Source organism: Trachemys scripta, chromosome 4 (genome assembly GCF_013100865.1).
Source record: "Trachemys scripta elegans isolate TJP31775 chromosome 4, CAS_Tse_1.0, whole genome shotgun sequence".
NCBI lineage: Eukaryota > Metazoa > Chordata > Testudines > Emydidae > Trachemys > Trachemys scripta.
This window is the reverse complement of record NC_048301.1, coordinates 63,305,802-63,322,658: the sequence shown is the minus strand read 5'-3', so window position 1 is coordinate 63,322,658 and position 16,857 is coordinate 63,305,802. Positions and strand designations below refer to the sequence as shown.

Below are 16,857 nucleotides of genomic sequence, written 5' to 3'. Positions count from 1 at the left end.
CTGCCCACAGCGGAGGCTGATCCCCCCGCCCCCAAGCTCCATGCCTCCCTGGCTGAGGCTGATTTTCCCCCCCCCCCCAGCTCTGCTCTGCCCAGGGGTCAGCTCTGAAGCCGTCACTGCCCACCAGGAACAAATTTCTCCACTTTCCTGCTAGCGGGCATTGCTGCCTTCAGCTGATTCCCAGGCAGCAGCCACCTCTCTCCACTTTGCTCTGCCTTGCAGCCGGGACAAATGCCCAGTTTTGGCAAAGAAGTAGGGACGGCCGGGACAGAGCTGAAAAAGGGGACTATCCTGGCCAAAACGGGAAGTATCAGCACCCTAGTCAACTCGGGCCCTATTGTTTCCAGCCGGCCCCTCACTCCCGGGACCAACCCCTCTGCGTCGTGCCCCATTGCCCCTAGCTGGCCGCTCACTCCGGGAGTACCCCATAAAGAACATGGGCGAGCTCAACCTCCGTGCACCAGCCTCTCCTCCCCTGCAATAGGAGTCCCTAAGGTAAAATCCACCCTCCCTTGCAAAAAAGGGCTCACTCAGCTGAAGGGAGCCCACCTAGCTCAATAAAAGGAGGCAAGCCTGGTAAGCCCAGTACCAGAAACCATCCTTCCAGAAGCAGCAGCAAGACACCTTCGTCACCCTCCTCCTGCACAAGTCATTGCTTACTTCTCCCTTCCCTGTCCTCCCCCAACACTGAATGCTTATTTGTCTGAGTGATTGGCTGAACAAGAAGTAGGATGAGTGGACTTGTAGGCTCTAAAGTTTTACATTGTTTTATTAAGTGCAGTTATTCTTTTTTTAACATAATTCTACATTTGTAAGCCCAACTTTCATGATAAAGAGATTGCATTACAGTACTTCAGTGAGGTGAACTGAAGTTGCTTTTTTGCAGTACAGATGTTTATAATAAATATAAATTGAGCACTGTATACTTTGTATTTTGTGTTGTAATTGAAATCAATATATTTGAAAATGTAGAAAACATCCAAAAATGTTTAAATGATATTTTATTATTGTTTAACAGTGCAATTAAGCACAATAAAATTTTTTAATTGTGATAAAAATTGTAATCACTTGAGAGCCCTAATTTTTGTTTTGTTTTGCTCTTTAGGTGGATTTTTGGGATTAATAAGTAATCACGTTAGTTTGCTTGATTTGGAAGTAACTCTTGGTTGTAAGTAAATCCAGATTCAGTTGTTTTGGTTTTTTTTATATTTATGAGCAAGCAATTGACTCTCTCAAGCAGTACTCAGAACCTGAGTTCTTTAGAACAGCAGTTCTCAACCTGGGGGAAGGCGTAAATCAAAGTTTCTAAGAGATTGTGGCAAGCCTTCTCACTCACTCTAATTTGGTCTGGCCACCACTCTGTCATGACCAAGGTGGAGAGGCCGAGCTAAATTTGAGTGAGGCATTGGTGCTTGGAGTCACAACACCAACTATCACTCTTTGATGCTGAAATTGAGAAATACTGCCCTGAAAACTTTTTGGATATTAAGGTATGTGCTTTTAAATCCTAGCCTGTGCACAGTTAGACAGCAAGATCAAAGGACTAATTTATTTAAAGTAGAATCCCCTGTATTGGAATCAATGTATTAATGGCTCCAGTTCCAGCTAGATTACGGGGGAAAGTCCCGTTTTGTAAGGGGGAGAGAGGGACTCCAAGATGGATTTTTGTTGTGTCTTTTTAAAGGTTGGGGGGCATGATTCTAAAAGGGTTGAGAACTCCTGCTTTAGAAGGATTCCTTCTGTGTGTGTGTGTGTGTGTGTGTGTGTGTGTGGTTTTTTTTGGAACATTTTGTTGCTGAATTCTATTTCAAACTGGAAATTGTGTGGTGGCTTCAAGTGTATGTTGTGCTTTCTTGTTTATTTTTTTAAATTAGTGTTGTTTTGATACTAAATTCAATGTATTTAACTTTGTCCTCAAACTGTGAAAGTGCGACAGACTCTTGTAGTGACAACATAACTGTAATGCAGAAGTTGCCAAAAGGGAAACTGGAGGTTTTGGCAGCTGAATAGGAGACAGTTGGAGCTTTTTGCACCCGTGAGCTTGAGGAAGGAAGACACAAGATTGCATTAATTATGTTTTGTTCTCATTTGGAAGGTTTTCTTCACAACCATTAGGGCTTGTAATTCAGGGTTAAAATATAAGACTAAAATCAGGACCACTATGATGATGATATAATAAAGACGTATATCCTACCTTTTTGGAATGACTAATGCAATTCTGGTTTCAAAAGGTGGATGGAAATCTTGAGTCCTCATGCACATTGCATTTTTGTACAAATTCATGTATTCCCAAGTTAAATTTATTCTGCAGTCTAAATAGTGTGTTAGAGGAAAGTTGTTGTTCATTGCATAGTCATATGTTGCATTGCATTTGGCTCATTCACTTACAAGATTTATCAGGTCATCTTATACTTCAAGAGAATTTTAATACTGAACAGTGTTATTACTAGGGCCCTACCAAATTCACAGTCCATTTTGGTCAGTTTCCCGGTCATAGGATTTTAAAAATTGTTAATTTCATGATTTCAGCTATTGAAATCTGAAATTTCACGGTGTTGTAATTGTAGGGGTCCTGACCCCAAAAAAAGTTGTGGGGTGGTCGCAAGGTTATTGTAGGGGGGTTGAAATATTGCTACCCTTAGTTCTGCGCTGCTGCTGGTGGGGTGCTACCTTCAGAGCTGGGTGCCTGACCAAAAGCCGCCACTCTCCAACCACCCAGCTTTGAATGCAGTGCAGAAGTAAGAGTGGCAATACCACGACCCCCTTAAAATAACCTTCAAACCCCCTGTCCCCCACAATTCTTTTGGATCAGGACCCCCAGTTTGAGAAACGCTGGTCTCCCCTGTGAAATCTGTATAGTATAGAGTAAAATCACACAAAAGACCAGATTTCACAGTGTGTGAGGTGTTTGTTTTTCATGGCCATGAATTTGGTAGGGCCCTAGTTATTACTTTATCATTAAATCTGTTGAAAAGAGACCTCTTGCCCATAGAATTAGTCCTATCAAAACAGTGTTGAGGTATTCTATACATGTGGAAAAACTTCTATTGCTGTTGGCCATAAAATAGACAACTTAATACCATTGTATTTGACAGATCAGGAGTAACACCAAATGTATCTGCAGCAATATAAAGGTGTACCATGTATAGTTCTATGGCTGTACATATTGGTGGTGTTGCATTTGATGCAAATTAATGATGCTGCATTAAATGCAGTCAGGATCCAGAGTGTGAACAGAGTTCAGCACTCAGAAAGGTTCATTGTCATTAAGGCTAAGATTTTTGTCATGGTTATTTTTAGTAAAAGTCACGCAGTAGTGTGCCTGGGGGGGGGAGTGGCCGCTCCCCTGAGCACTCACTCGGCTCTTTCCAGCACGTCCGGGTGTTCGGGCTCCGCTGCGTGCATCTTGCAGTGGCAGCTCCTGCTCCCCCCACCCTCGTTTTGTGGCGGCCGGGTGACGCTCCTCCCTGTGCCTGCTGGGGGGCGCCTGCTACCTTGCGGCTCCAGCACGGGTTTCCCACAGGCAGCTCCAGGTCTTCGCTGGTGGGTAATTCGGCGCGACGGGTTCTTTGTGACTTCCATGACCTCGTGACATAAATGTAGCCTTAATTATCATACATATGGTAAATTGTAATTGGAATATGGTATTCAGTCAGGATTGGTAGCAGTATTCATATAAAACTGTAAAACTGCTTGCTTCATAACACCTTAATTTCACAGTTTAGTAATTTTAGGCTGACATGGTTGGTGTCTGTCAAGTAGTAATTTTTATTTGCAAGTTTGAGCAAAATACTTACTGCTATTTTGGGGTTATCGGGACAGTGAATGGAATACTTTCCCCATTGTAAAGAAATTTGAACTACGCCTTTTTGAACAGGGCAGACAGCAAAACTGAAGCCTCAAACTGGGCATGGGCATGTTACGTAGTAAGGATAATTTACTTTGCTTCGTGTGTTGAAGGGGGAAGAATAAAGATTTAAAGTTAATGAAAAATCACGGAGACTGCTCAGTGGGCATCTAATTTGAGAAGAATTTAATGGAGCGCTGCCCCTTTTATGACATTATTACAAGTTTTCTCTGCCCAGCCCTGACCTGTTTAGTCCTTGTCTACATTATGGAGCTTTTATTAAAAAAAAAAAAAATCCATTGTTTGTAACATTGGTTAGTAACATTGGAGCCTTAGTACAAATGACTCTCTGGCTCTGGCATCCTTTTTCAACATAACTTCAGTATGACCTTTTCTAATGGGGGAGTAGAAAATTTACTGGCATTACTCTGTGGGTGTAATACCAGATTAAATCACTGTGTGGGGATACTCCTGAATAAAAGTAGCCTTCATTCGTTTTATCTTAATTCACTTGAATTAAATTAAACAAAATTAAGACTACTTTTATTCTGAGTGAGAGCATCCACACAGGGACTTAATCCTGCTTAAATTCATACTTTTTGTTAATCCAGACATATTCCAGTGTAGACAAAGCCTTAGACTTGTTTAGAGTAAGTTTAACTGACAGTGTTGAAAGCAAAAAGCTCCATGCTAGGGTCTCAAGGTTGCTTGTACAAGTACGGCTGAAAACATGTTAGCAGTGGTGGAAAATTTTTGTAAAAGGTTCCTTATGTAGACAAGGCTACTGGGGCTATTAAAAAGACCACTTGAATCAGGGAGGCACATGCAACTGACAGTATGAAGGTGAGAGATCACACTGCAGCCTCCCTACCCCTGGGACACAGACTCAGAGGTGAGGCTGCACCCGACCGTGACACAGCACAAGGCCTGGACCTGCCCCAGAAACACCCAGGAGTCCTGCCCCTCTGCACTAGGCAGAGCCGGCTTTAGGCCAATTCCACCAATTCCCCCGAATCGGGCCCCGCGCCTAAGAGGGCCCTGCGCCCAGTGGCAGGGCCGCCGGAGGGGAGGGGAGAAAGAAGTGGCCAAGAATCCCTTCCCTGGCTAGAGGCTCCTTTTTAATTTTTACTCACCCGGTGACACTCCGGGTCTTCGGTGGCACTTCGGCAGCGGGTCCTTCACTCGCTCCGGGTCTTCGGCAGCACTTTGGCAGCAGGTCCTTCAGTGCCGCCGAAGACCCGGAGCGAGTGAAGGACCCGAAGACTAGGAGCGCCGCCCGGTGAGTACAAGCCCCATGTGTTTTTTTACGTGGTTTTTTTTTTTTTTTTTTTGAGTCATCCCTGCTGGGGCCCCGTCGAAACTGTTCGAATCGGGCCCCGCACTTCCTAAAGCCGGCCCTGGCACTAGGTGCACCAGGTGTGGGGCAGACAGGCTCAACTAGTCAGGATCCAAGTGTGGAAGGGCTCAGTGTGGGAGGGGGGGGATCCAGGGGTGGGGTGGGAGGATTCTGTGTGGGACAATCTGGGTGCAGGCAGCTCATTGAGGGGGTCTAGGTGTGGGGGGATCTGGATGCACAGAGGCTTGTTGCGGGGGTTCCAGATGCAGGGGCAATGGGACTCTGGAGGATCTTCCAGGTGAAAGTGGTTGGGGTTCAGCAGAGGGGTCTGGTTGTGGGGGGTCTCAGCAGGCGAGTCTCAGTGCTGAGGGAGTGGGGCTTGGTGGGGTAGGGGTCTGGGTGCAGCTAGTTGGGGGGTCAGTGGTATGAGGGTCTGAGTGTGGGGCTTGTCAGGGTGGTGATCTGGAGACGGCTGGGGGGTCTGGGTGCAGGGGGGCTCCAGATGCAGGGGTTGAGATTCAGTGGGGTGGGATTTAGGTATGGAGGGCTAGGGGGGTTCTGGGTGTACGGAATGAGGCTTGGTGGGCATATCTGGGAGGTCCAGATGCATGGAGGTTGGGCGGATGGGTGAGCAGCTCCCGTGCATAATGACCCTTCCCCCTGCAGCTGAGGAGCGACAGGGGCAGGAAGCAGGGGAGGATGCTGAGCTTCCTGCAGCTGGGGGAGGTTTCTGGGGGTGGGTCTGACACAGCCCCAGCCACTCCTTGCAGGGGAAGAGGAAGTCCTGTCCTCTCCTGCCTCCAGCCCATCCGGGACTAGCAGCTGATTCCGGCTCAGGGTAGTAGCCACTGGCTGGGGTGTCCCCAGCCCTGCAGTGATTTATCTCTCTGCCAGCTGCTCTGGGTGCCTGAAACCATGTACCTGCACAGCTAGGGAGTGGTGCGTGACTGCTTCTGCTGCTTCCCACTGCTTCTCTGTCAGAAAATCATTTTTCTGCAGGGAAGCAAATAAATCTCTGGGGGACATGAATTCTGCCCACGTGCAGTGGTGCAGAATTCCCCCAGGAGTAAAATTCTAAGCTTGTAATGAACAAGGAAGGGGTTTAAAAAATTCCATCTTTTTTTCTGTAACCTTTTAAAAAAAATTCTCTTGCCAAACCATAGTAGCAGCAAATGTGGGAACTGGCTCTCATGTGCCCATTCATCTGAATGAGGAGTTAACTTCAAAGCCTAATTGGGAACATTACCATTGTTCTATTAAGAACAAACAAACAAAAAATCAAAACCTCAAACAAATACTAGGAAGTTAAATGTGCACAACAACAACATGTGTTAGAACATAAGAATGGCCATACTGGGTCAGACCAAAGGTCCATCCAGCCCAGTATCTTGTCTGACTACAGTGGTCAATGCCAGGTGCCCCAGAGGGAGTGAACCTAACAGGTAATGATCAAGTGATCTCTCTCCTGCCATCCATCTCCACCCTCTAACAAACAGAGGCGAGGGACACCATTCCTTACCCATCCTGGCTAATAGCCATTAATGGACTTAAACTAGATAAATTTATGGAGATTTCTTTTAAACCCGGTTATAGTCCTTGCCTCCAACCTCCTCGGGCAAGGAGTTCCACAGGTTGACTGTGCACTGTGTGAAGAAGAACTTCCTTTTATTTGTTTTAAACCTGCTGCCCATTGATTTCATTTGGTGGCCCCTAGTTCTTATATTATGGGAACAAGTAAATAACTTTTCCTTATCCACTTTCTCCACACCACTCATGATTTTATATACCTGTATCATATCCCCCCTCAGTCTCCTCTTTTCCAAGCTGAAAAGTCCTAGCCTCTTTAATCTCTCCTCATATGGGACCCGTTCCAAACCCCTAATCATTTTAGTTGCCCTTCTCTGAACCTTTTCTAATGCCAGTATATCTTTTTTGAGATGAGGAGACCACATCTATATGCAGTATTCAGGATGTGGGCGTACCATGGATTTATATAATGGCAATAAGATATTCTCCGTCTTATTCTCTATCCCTTTTTTAATGATTCCTAACATCCTGTTTGCTTTTTTGACTGCCACTGCATACTGTGTGGATGTCTTCAGAGAAGTATCCACGATAATTCCAAGATCTCTTTCCTGTATCTAAATTAGCCCCCCCCCATCATATTGTATGTATAATTGGGGTTATTTTTTCTAATGTGCATTACTTTACATTTATCCACATTAAATTTCATTTGCCATTTTGTTGCCCAATCACTTAGTTTTGTGAGGGCTTTTTGAAGTTCTTCATTCCTAACAATATATAGGAGTGGCAAGTTTAGACTAGGAAATAGGTTGTGCTTAAAAATTGTAAACATAATTTTGCACCTCAGGTAGACAGAGGGCTTGTCCACAAAGGAAAGTAATATTGGTGTAAGCGAAGGTGTGAATTTAAACCACAGAACTATACTGGTGTAACTCCACATGTTGACACAGTTATTCTGATATAAGAGGGCCTTTTTTGTTTTAGCTTATGGATGATCTTTGGAAGGGTTTAAACTAAACAAAAAAAAAAGTGTGATTCTTATTCTGGAATAGGTGTGTCCACTGGGGGAGTTAAACTGGTATAACTATACTATAACTATGTAGACAAGCCCATAATTTATCAACTTTAAAAACATATTAGCTCAAGAGTTCTCAAATTGGGGGTCACGAGGTTATTACGTGGGGGGTTGCGAGCTGTCAGCCTCCAGCCTAAACCCCGCTTCACCTCCAGCATTTATAATAGTGTTAAATATTTAAAAAAAAATTTTTTTAATTTATGAGAGGAGTTGTACTCAGAGGCATGTGAAAGGGGGCACCAGTACAAAAGTTTGAGAACCACTGTATTAGCCCATCGTGGTTAATCATATCGGGAGCCATTGATTTAATTGGGAATTGGACTGGGCTTCAAGATACCACATTTATATCACTGTATAAAAATCTAAGATAAGATCACCAAAAGTCAGTAAATTCATAAATTAAACTGGCTGCCTTGTTCATGCTTAGAATTTTTTTCATACTTGTATTTTTCTGGCTAAATGTGCAGTTTAATTTGTACTGTTTAATAATTATATATATATATATATATATATATATATATACACACACACACACATTATTAAACAGTACAAATTAAACTGCACATTTAGCCAGAAAAATACAAGTATGAAAAATACACCACACACACACACACACACACACATATACACATCAGAGGCGTAATATACATGATGTCCAACAATGTAGGTACTGTAACTTCTTAATTTTAATTTTAACTTCTTTAATTTCCCCATTTTTTTGTGTGTGACTTTTAATTGTGCAACTTTAAAGTTGCATTTAAATGCAATTTTTTTGCATTTAATGGTGACTTATAGCCATTTCAAACTCCCAGTGTATTCTGATTGCTACAGAATATAGCTTTTGTTTTTGGCTCTTTGCACCTTTAAAATGGTTTCTGTCCATTAAATATCATTTTAGAGCTAGACTTGGGTTAGTTCCAGGTAGAGTTGGCTGAAACCCATTAAAAAAAAAAAGGGGGGAGATTTTTTTAGTCAAACTTCTGTTAATTGGAAGTTCTCTAAATTTAGTTTTTCTACAGCAGAATGGCCTAGCTCAAATCTGTTATATTAGGAATACAACTGATGCTTAGGGGCCCTTGCATTAATTAATGACATCTGATGTGCTGCTATTTGTTTCTCTAGCCTCAGGTTAAATGGAATCCACCTCTGGGAGCTGGGTGATCTGTACTGACAGAGACTCATCATAGCAGCTCCACCACATCTGGAGATTGCAATGAGTGGGGGAGGGGAGCAGCCAGACATCCTCAGTGTGGGAATCTTGGTCAAAGAAAGATGGAAAGTGGTAAGTATGTCTTGCTTTCATTTCTTCAATTAAAAATTTTTTTTGCTTAGTACCAAAATGTATATTTATCTGCCCGTACCAAATTCCTCATAAGTCTGATTCCCTTCCCTTTTATTGGACTTCTTCACTAATGCTTACACTGCACTATCACAAAGCCCCAGTCTCTAATGGAAAATGCATTGAATTACCTGATCTCATTTTAAAATGAAGTTCAGTTTTGCATGGATTTAAGAGGTTTTTGCTGGTTGATTAGGATCTGAAAAAGCTTGTTTAAACCCAACTGCAAAAACCATTTATCACCAAAGGTCCAGATTCTGAGCTCAGTTAAGAAGGTTTAAATCCTGAGTGAACTCCGGTTACCTCCATTGTTTTAGCGCAGTTTTAAAACTGTCACTGAGCACAGAAGGTGATGATAAATTCATAGTTAGTTTCAGTCCATCATGGAAAGATATTTCCAACAATCTGTGTCTAGTCCACACTGACGAGGAAAAGTACCTTAAATCTCAGTAACGCTGATTCTGGTTTTATAACCAAGTTCCGTCTAAGATGGATTGTTAACCCAGTATAAATGGGGCCTAAGACAAATACATTTAACGTTGTAAAGAAGCATTATTAAGAAAGAGAGCAATTTAATGTAGGTAGAAACTCTAGCAGTAGTTTTAAAATCAGATCATATGCTATAAAAGAGTGTGTCCTGCCTCAGTTTCCCCCTTGGTGAAGCAACAATGAGGCCACTTCAACTGTCTGGTCAAAGAGAAGCCAAACGCTGGACTTTACAGCAATATCTCTTCCTTTAATAAAGCCTTCTGAAAGGAGCACTTGTATGGTGGTTTTATAGGCTCTTATTTCAAAGCTCAGACAAAACTTAGTAGTCCCAAAACAAAAGTATCTAGGCTCTAGCAGCAGCTCCTTCTACTGTAAGGCAGCCGGCTTCTCCACTTCCTAGAGCAGTGGTTTTCAAACTTTTTTTTTCTGGGAATCCTGTTGAAGAAAATTGTTGATGCCTCTCACCCAATGGAGCTGGGGATGAGCGGCTTGGGGTGTGGGAGGGGCTCAGGGCTGGGGCAGAAGGATGGGGTGCAGGGATGAGGGCTGCAGGATGGGGCCAGGAATGAGGGGTTCAGGGTGTGGGCTGGGGCTCTGAGCAGGGGTGTGGGAGGGGGTCAGGGTTCTGGGCTGGGTGTGCAGACTCTGGGGTGGGGCCGTGGATGAGGGGTTTGGGTGCAGGAAGGGGTTCTGGGTTTGTGGGGGGCTCAGGGCTGGGGCACAGACATACCTCCAGTGGCTCCCGGTCAGCAGTGCAGCTGGGGTGCAGAGGCAGGCTTCCCGCCTTTCCTGGCACCACAGGCTGCAGTGTGCCCCAGAAGCGGCCAGCAGCAGGTCTGGCTCCTAGGTGGAGGCATGCAAGTGGATTTGCACGACTTTCACCCACAGGCACTGCCCCCCTTTTCCCATTAGCTGGTTTCTGGCCAATGGGAGTGCAGAGCCGGTGCTTGGGCAGTGCGCGGAGCCCTGTGGCCCCCTGCCTAGAAGCCAGACCCACTGTTGGCTACTTCCAGGGCTCAGAGTGGTGTTGAAACAGGTAGGCACTAGCCTGCCTTAGCTGGGCAGCACCGCCGACGGACTTTTAACATCCCCATCGGCAGTGCTGATCAGAGTGACCCAGGGCCTGACATGCTGCGACCCAGTACTGGGTCGTGACCCGAAGTTTGAAAAACATTGTCCTAGAGAGGTTTTTTTGCAGTATTTCCCCTGCTTGTTTAGGGTCTCTCACAGGCCACCCTGCCTAGAGAGTTTTGTAATCTGCTCACTCTCCCTGCTTTAGGAGCACAGTTTCTGCCTGGCTTAATCTCCCTAATCGCTCCTCTCTCCTCCCGAGCTTCCTTTCTTCTGAGGAGCCTTGTCTCCAGCTGAGCACTCCCAAGCCTTTTATTAGGCCCAGGAGCTCCTTACTTAACTGCCTTCAAGCTACTTAGTTAATGATCCCCAGGTGAAGCTGGGTTGGATCCTTCCCTTCAGCCTGCCACAGGTAGGCTGGGCACCTGACCCAGCCCTTAAAGGCCAGTCCTGTGACACAGATATAATTATGACATCAGGACTGCCTAAAGCCCTAAAGTTTCTTGTGGGCAACTTCTCCCTGTAGCTGCTAATATTCATGTTTTGGGGTAGGAAATTCAGCTAATTAACTCTTTGCACTCAGGATTTCCCTGCAAAATGTGTCAGTGAAAAAGGCAGTAATTAAGAAGTAATGAAGAATTTCAGATTTACCAGACTGCCTGTGATGTAGAATTCTTCACTTGTCTAGTAGGAACTGACATTTTTTTGCTGTGGAAATGCAATTTTTAATTTTTAAAAATTGTACTCCTAGGAGGTGGAGGGAAGCCTGGTTTTTACATTTATGGTGGCAATATAAATGCTGTTCCTGATTTTTTGTTTGTTTGTTTGGGTAGTGGGGAGGAGTGTTCCCAATTCACTTTTCTTTCCCTTTGGAAAATCCCAGAATTTGCTGTGTTAAATAATTCATTGTGTATCTCTAAACATGTAGAAAATGATACATCTGGGAGTTAGGTAAAGATTTGCAGTAGAAGTACATTTTATCAGAATTTTTGATGACTGTATTTTGCTCTTTTTAATCACATAGAGTATCACAAACTTATGTGTAATTCAGAGGCAAAAACCTATGTTAATTCAGAGTTCAGGTTGCTTGTTAGTGTGTTGTCCACTTGCAAAAAGTTGAGTTGAGCAAAACCCGAATTTCTAAAAGCCAGGGCATGGCCATCCTTACCTCTGCATTTCCTGGTTTTCAGAAATTTTAATTCTGCTCAACTCAGCTTTCTGCGAGGGGATGACACCACCAAACAAATTTAACTCTGCATTAGTGAGTTCTTTTCTGGTTCAAAAATACAGGAAATTAATGGCAAAGATATATTGTTGGTAGGAGTTAGTAATCTTATACGCATCATGTCCTGCAATTTGCATACTGAGCCAACCAGCTCCCTCTTCCTTCCCCCTCTCCCATCCCCCCCCATCAGCTGGGCCCCACCAGCCCTGTTTTGGCACATCTTTCCAGCCATGCCCCTGCCCATTCTCTTAATTCCCCCCTCCAACCTGGCCCCCTTCCCACTACTGTACCTATCCACCCCCTGCCTTAAGCAGGAAATGCATCTTCCTGAAGTCTTTACTCCCTGATATACAAATTGTTTCCGTTGCAGTTATTCCCCCATCCCACTCACAATAACCCAACTCACATGGAGAGCCTGGAGTTAAAGACAACATGTTACAGTGGAATGGTATTCCTGGTTGTGTTTCAGAATGGTTGGAGGGTGGAGTTTGTGTCAGGGCCGGCAAGAGAAATCACAGACAGGGTTTCTGTTCCAAAATACTGACAGTTTTATGTTTGACAGAAAGTTCTTCTGACACCTATCCAATAGATTGACTACATATCTGAAAAACAGCGAGGTGTCAGAGCTTGTAATTTTTCTGTGACACACTACACATTTTTTGGTCAACCGTGAACACTCCCATTTCCTGATTAATGTTCTTCCAATACTTATTAATGATTTTCATATTGACACTGTACCAGTTGTGCAGACACTTAGCCATATCACAGAAAACAATAGCATTTCATAAATACAAATTTGTGATGTGGTCCCAGTCTGCTCTCAGACACTGTGTGAGGTGTACACCCAGATCCATTCTGCCTAATGGAATCACAGCAATGTCTGGTAGATCACAATGTCTTAAGTTGCTGGTTACGTACTGCAGACTAGGCAAAACATGATGCCAACGCCCGCCACCTCTTTCCACCCAAATCCGTCTGTAGTCAGCAATCTCCATGTCCTAGTGTACTCCTTGCTGTCCTGTAAACTTCTGCACTCTCGTGATCCAAGAATCACCCAGAATCCACGTGTTGTGGCAACCTTGGCAGCACACATCTTCTTTTCCCTCAGAGAACAAGGGACCTGCACTGTCAGTTCTAAACCTACGTGTTATATGTCTTTGGAAACATAATCTGCCCTTCGATCGGGAAGTGGTCACTTGTTCCCCCTCCTCCCCCTCGGGGCAAATAAAATAATATTCTCAAACAACCAATTCAAATCTTGCCTACCAACTGCCCTAATTTCCTGTCCCCTCTGTACCTGCAACACCTCTTCTTGTCCCTCACTCTCCCCAAGTCCTCTATTTTCAGCTCTTGCCCATCCAATAGAACAAAAATGTTGGTTAATTCACCTGCTGACTATTATGCTGTGTTCACAGTAAATCTCCCCATAAAATGAAAACAAGTTGTATTTTATCAGTGACAACTTGTAGCAAGCAACATGAGTTAAATCTTTATTGCATAGGTGTACAAAAGCTTGAACTAGAAAGGTCAGTGGCCGGGATCACTGGCACAATGGCATTGGTACGTTCTCTTGAACTACCTAGGCAAGCGTGAAAGGGCGGAATCCTTCAAGAGTGCACATCTATACGAGTAAAGAAGTGAACGTGTTCTTAAATACCTTTCTCAGTTTGTGTCCCCAAAGATTTAGTGGATACCATGTACTACATTGGGTAAAACTCAACAGATTGAGACCATTTTGACCTTGATCACATCAGTAGTTAGATCTCTACAAAAAAACCTTCACCTAGAAACTTTTTGGAAAATGTTTTTTTTTTTTTTTTTTTTTTTAAGGCTCATATCTCCTTAACCCCTGGCTCAAGTGACCCCATCTTTGGGTTACTAATCCTACCCTGTACCCTCCTCCAGAGGCACACCAAATTTCAAAGGAATCTGACTAAGCATGTTGATTTTGGAGGACTTAGAAAGGTTGACCTTTAAACAGAAGATATGATACAATCTTAACTAGAATGGTGCTGCTGCACCATCATAATTATATGGAATTTCAGAAGGTCACCAGATTTTAAAAAACTTGTTTAAATTCCATTTGTTTTGTTTTTAATCAATGAAGGCAGGGGAGAACATTTCTAAGTGTGGCTATATTTTGAAAAGTGGCTATAAAATGATGTTTTCAATCACATAATATCTAATTGCCTGCTTTGAAAACACAATATGAGATGTGAAGGTCAAGCTGGTTCTTCTTCGAGTGCTGTCCCGCTGGGTGCTCCAATCCAGGTGATGGTGCGTCCTGGCGCCGTTGATCCGAGATCTTTGGTAGCAGTGTCTGGTCTGGCTGCACGCGCTCAGCTGCTGTCTCATGGTGTTGTTAGGGTCTGCCTGAGCGCACACGTCCTGCACCCCCCTCAGTTCCTTCGCAACCATCCTTGGCTGAAGGTGGGACTTGGGGCAGTGCTCATCTCTTCCCTGGTTACTGTAGGAAATAAGCAGAGAAAAATAAAAATAGTTAGCTAGTCATTTCCCAGTTCTCCCTTTCCTTTAGCATAGTTGGTTAGTTTAAAAAAAAAAAAAAAATGTTCCCCCCTCAAGTTAGTCTCTTATTGAGACTTCCCTGGCCGCTCATACTTTCATTATGCCGGAGTCTCCAGGCTTTAAGAAATGTGGCTCCTGCAAGGAGTCTATGCCGCAATCTGACAAGCACTCACTCTGCGTCAAATGCCTCGTTGAGACACACGTCCCTGCAAAGTGTCTCCACTGTACCAACTTAAAAATTAGAGCTTGCCATGACAGATTTGCGGCTAAAAATGCTTCTCATGGAGAAAGCTCTCCAGCCGCCTATGGAGAAGGGCAGTAAACCCTCTCCCTCATGCTCCCCTGCCAAGTCAGAACCGACCGGGAGTGTGGCTTGACCCTCTCACATGAAGAGGCAGGAAGCCCTAATGTCTCCTCTCAGAGACACTCAAAAGGGTAAAGGATCTCCTGCAAGGTCTTTACCCTTGGTGCTGACAGCGCCGAGAGCAGGCAACTCTGACCGCCCCAGCTCCTCAGCAGCAACTACGTGGGGCACAAAAGCAGGGACCCGACTTCTCGCAGCGGGAAGCTTTCCTCAGCACCAGTCCTGCCGGCACCGATGATGGACCCGGTGCCGGCAGCGCATTCCACCCCGGTGCCAACAAAAACGTTGGCACTGAGCCTGCTCGCCACCCCCGCCGGAGCAGATTCAGACCCCCTGCGGGGCTCTTACAAACGTCTCGTGGCTCCTACTAAAGCCAAGCAAAAATCACTCTGGGCTGCCGCTCACACATCATGCTCCGCAGCGCACCAGCCTAGGGAGCAGCAACAATTCTTGCACCAGCAGGATATATTTGTGGTCTCTGAGCCTGACTCTCCGCTCCTAGACATGGAGCACTCACTGTTTGAACAGCAGCTCTCGCCACTTGACCTGGCTGCTTTCACTGACAGTGAGAATGACATACAGCAGCAGGCAGCGTTCTTCCCGCCTGACTCTCCCCCTCCACCGGAGCCATACATATCCTAGGACACGGCGCATCATAAGAACCAGTCTCAGTTTCTGTACTGTGTCCCCCAGTGGCTGGGACCCAACTTTTCCTACCCAGTGTCCTGGCCTCAGTGGTACCCATGGTCGGCTCCTGCCACTGCTCCTCTTTGTGCCCCTTCTACCAGACTGAAAGCTCGTCCTACGCCTATATCCCCAGCTTCATCAACATCTAGAGCTCCTGAACCCCCTCTTGAAGAGAACTATGAACTCTTCCCGGATTTACCGGCTCCTACCTCGCCATCAGCTGCAGAGGACACCCTCATGCCTCCACCTACACCTGGACGACTTTAAGCAATTCCAGGAACTTTTCAAGAGAGTGGCACTCAGCCAGGACATCCCTTTGGAGGAAGTCCAGGAGACACAACATAGACTCCTCAAAACCCTCTGCACCCTCAAAGATTGCACTACCCATAAACGAAGCTCTCCTAGAACCAGCTGATAATCTTTGGCAGACCTGTGCATTCATCCCACCAACGTGCAAGAAAGCTGAACATAAATACTATGTGCCCGCGAAGGACGTTGATTTCTTATTTTCCTACCCACAACCCAATTCTCTTGTGGTGGATGCAGCGACACACACAACAAAGTAGCCACACTATCGGCCCACTTCGCAAGACAAGGACCTCAAATGCCTTGACCTCCTGGGCCGCAAGGTTTATACCTCTTCCACTCTACAATTTAGGATTGCAAATTATTCTGCCCTCCTTGCAAGCTATGACTATGACAACTACAACAAGCTCTTTGTATTTGCCTCCAATATCCCAAAGGACAGGAAAGCGGACTTTAAGTCAGTCCTCATCAAAGGTCAATTGGTGTCTAGGATAGCCCTACAAGCATCGATGGACGTGGCAGATACAGCAGCCCGCATCACTGCCACTGCAGTGGTGATGCGCCGGTCTTCCTAGCTGTCTGCATCCAGTATCCCCAAAGATTTGCAGACCAAAGTGGAGGATCTTCCTTTTGACAAAGATGAACTCTTTTCCAAAAAAAAAACACCTGATGGAGTCTTTCACACTATGAAAGACTCCAGGGCCACTTTGTGCACATTGGGCATATTACCCATCTATCCCCAGGAGACAGCGGTATCAACCTTATCAAAGGCCCCGTGAACAACAATATCATCGACTCCAGTCCAGACTGGAAGTAACCACAACAGACCTCCTAGGCTCAGGCAAAAGCAGGCGCAACCAACTACTTCCCACTCATCGGGAAACAAACAACAATTATGAAGTGCTGGTTGGGGGTCTGCACGACCACCCCTTGACTCTGCCGCCTATTTGCCCATTTGGCCACCGCCTCCAGGCTTTCTACCATGTCTGGCAACAGATCACTCAGGACTGCTGGGTCCTGGAAATAGTTCAATCAGGTTACTTCATCCCTTTCCTATCTTCCCCGCTC

The 16,857-nt window shown here is 45.1% G+C and overlaps 1 protein-coding gene across 4 annotated transcripts in view; it reads left to right on the top strand.

Moving 5' to 3' along the window:
* Positions 1-16,857, top strand: part of TTBK2 (tau tubulin kinase 2) — a 219,450-nt gene that overhangs the window by 37,103 nt on the left and 165,490 nt on the right. For all 4 annotated transcript variants that reach the window (XM_034769194.1, XM_034769196.1, XM_034769195.1 and 1 more), the window contains exon 2: positions 8,905-9,064. In XM_034769194.1, the coding sequence (XP_034625085.1) occupies positions 8,996-9,064 (69 nt within the window). In that variant the 5' untranslated portion in view covers positions 8,905-8,995. The remainder of the gene's footprint in view (positions 1-8,904; positions 9,065-16,857) is intronic.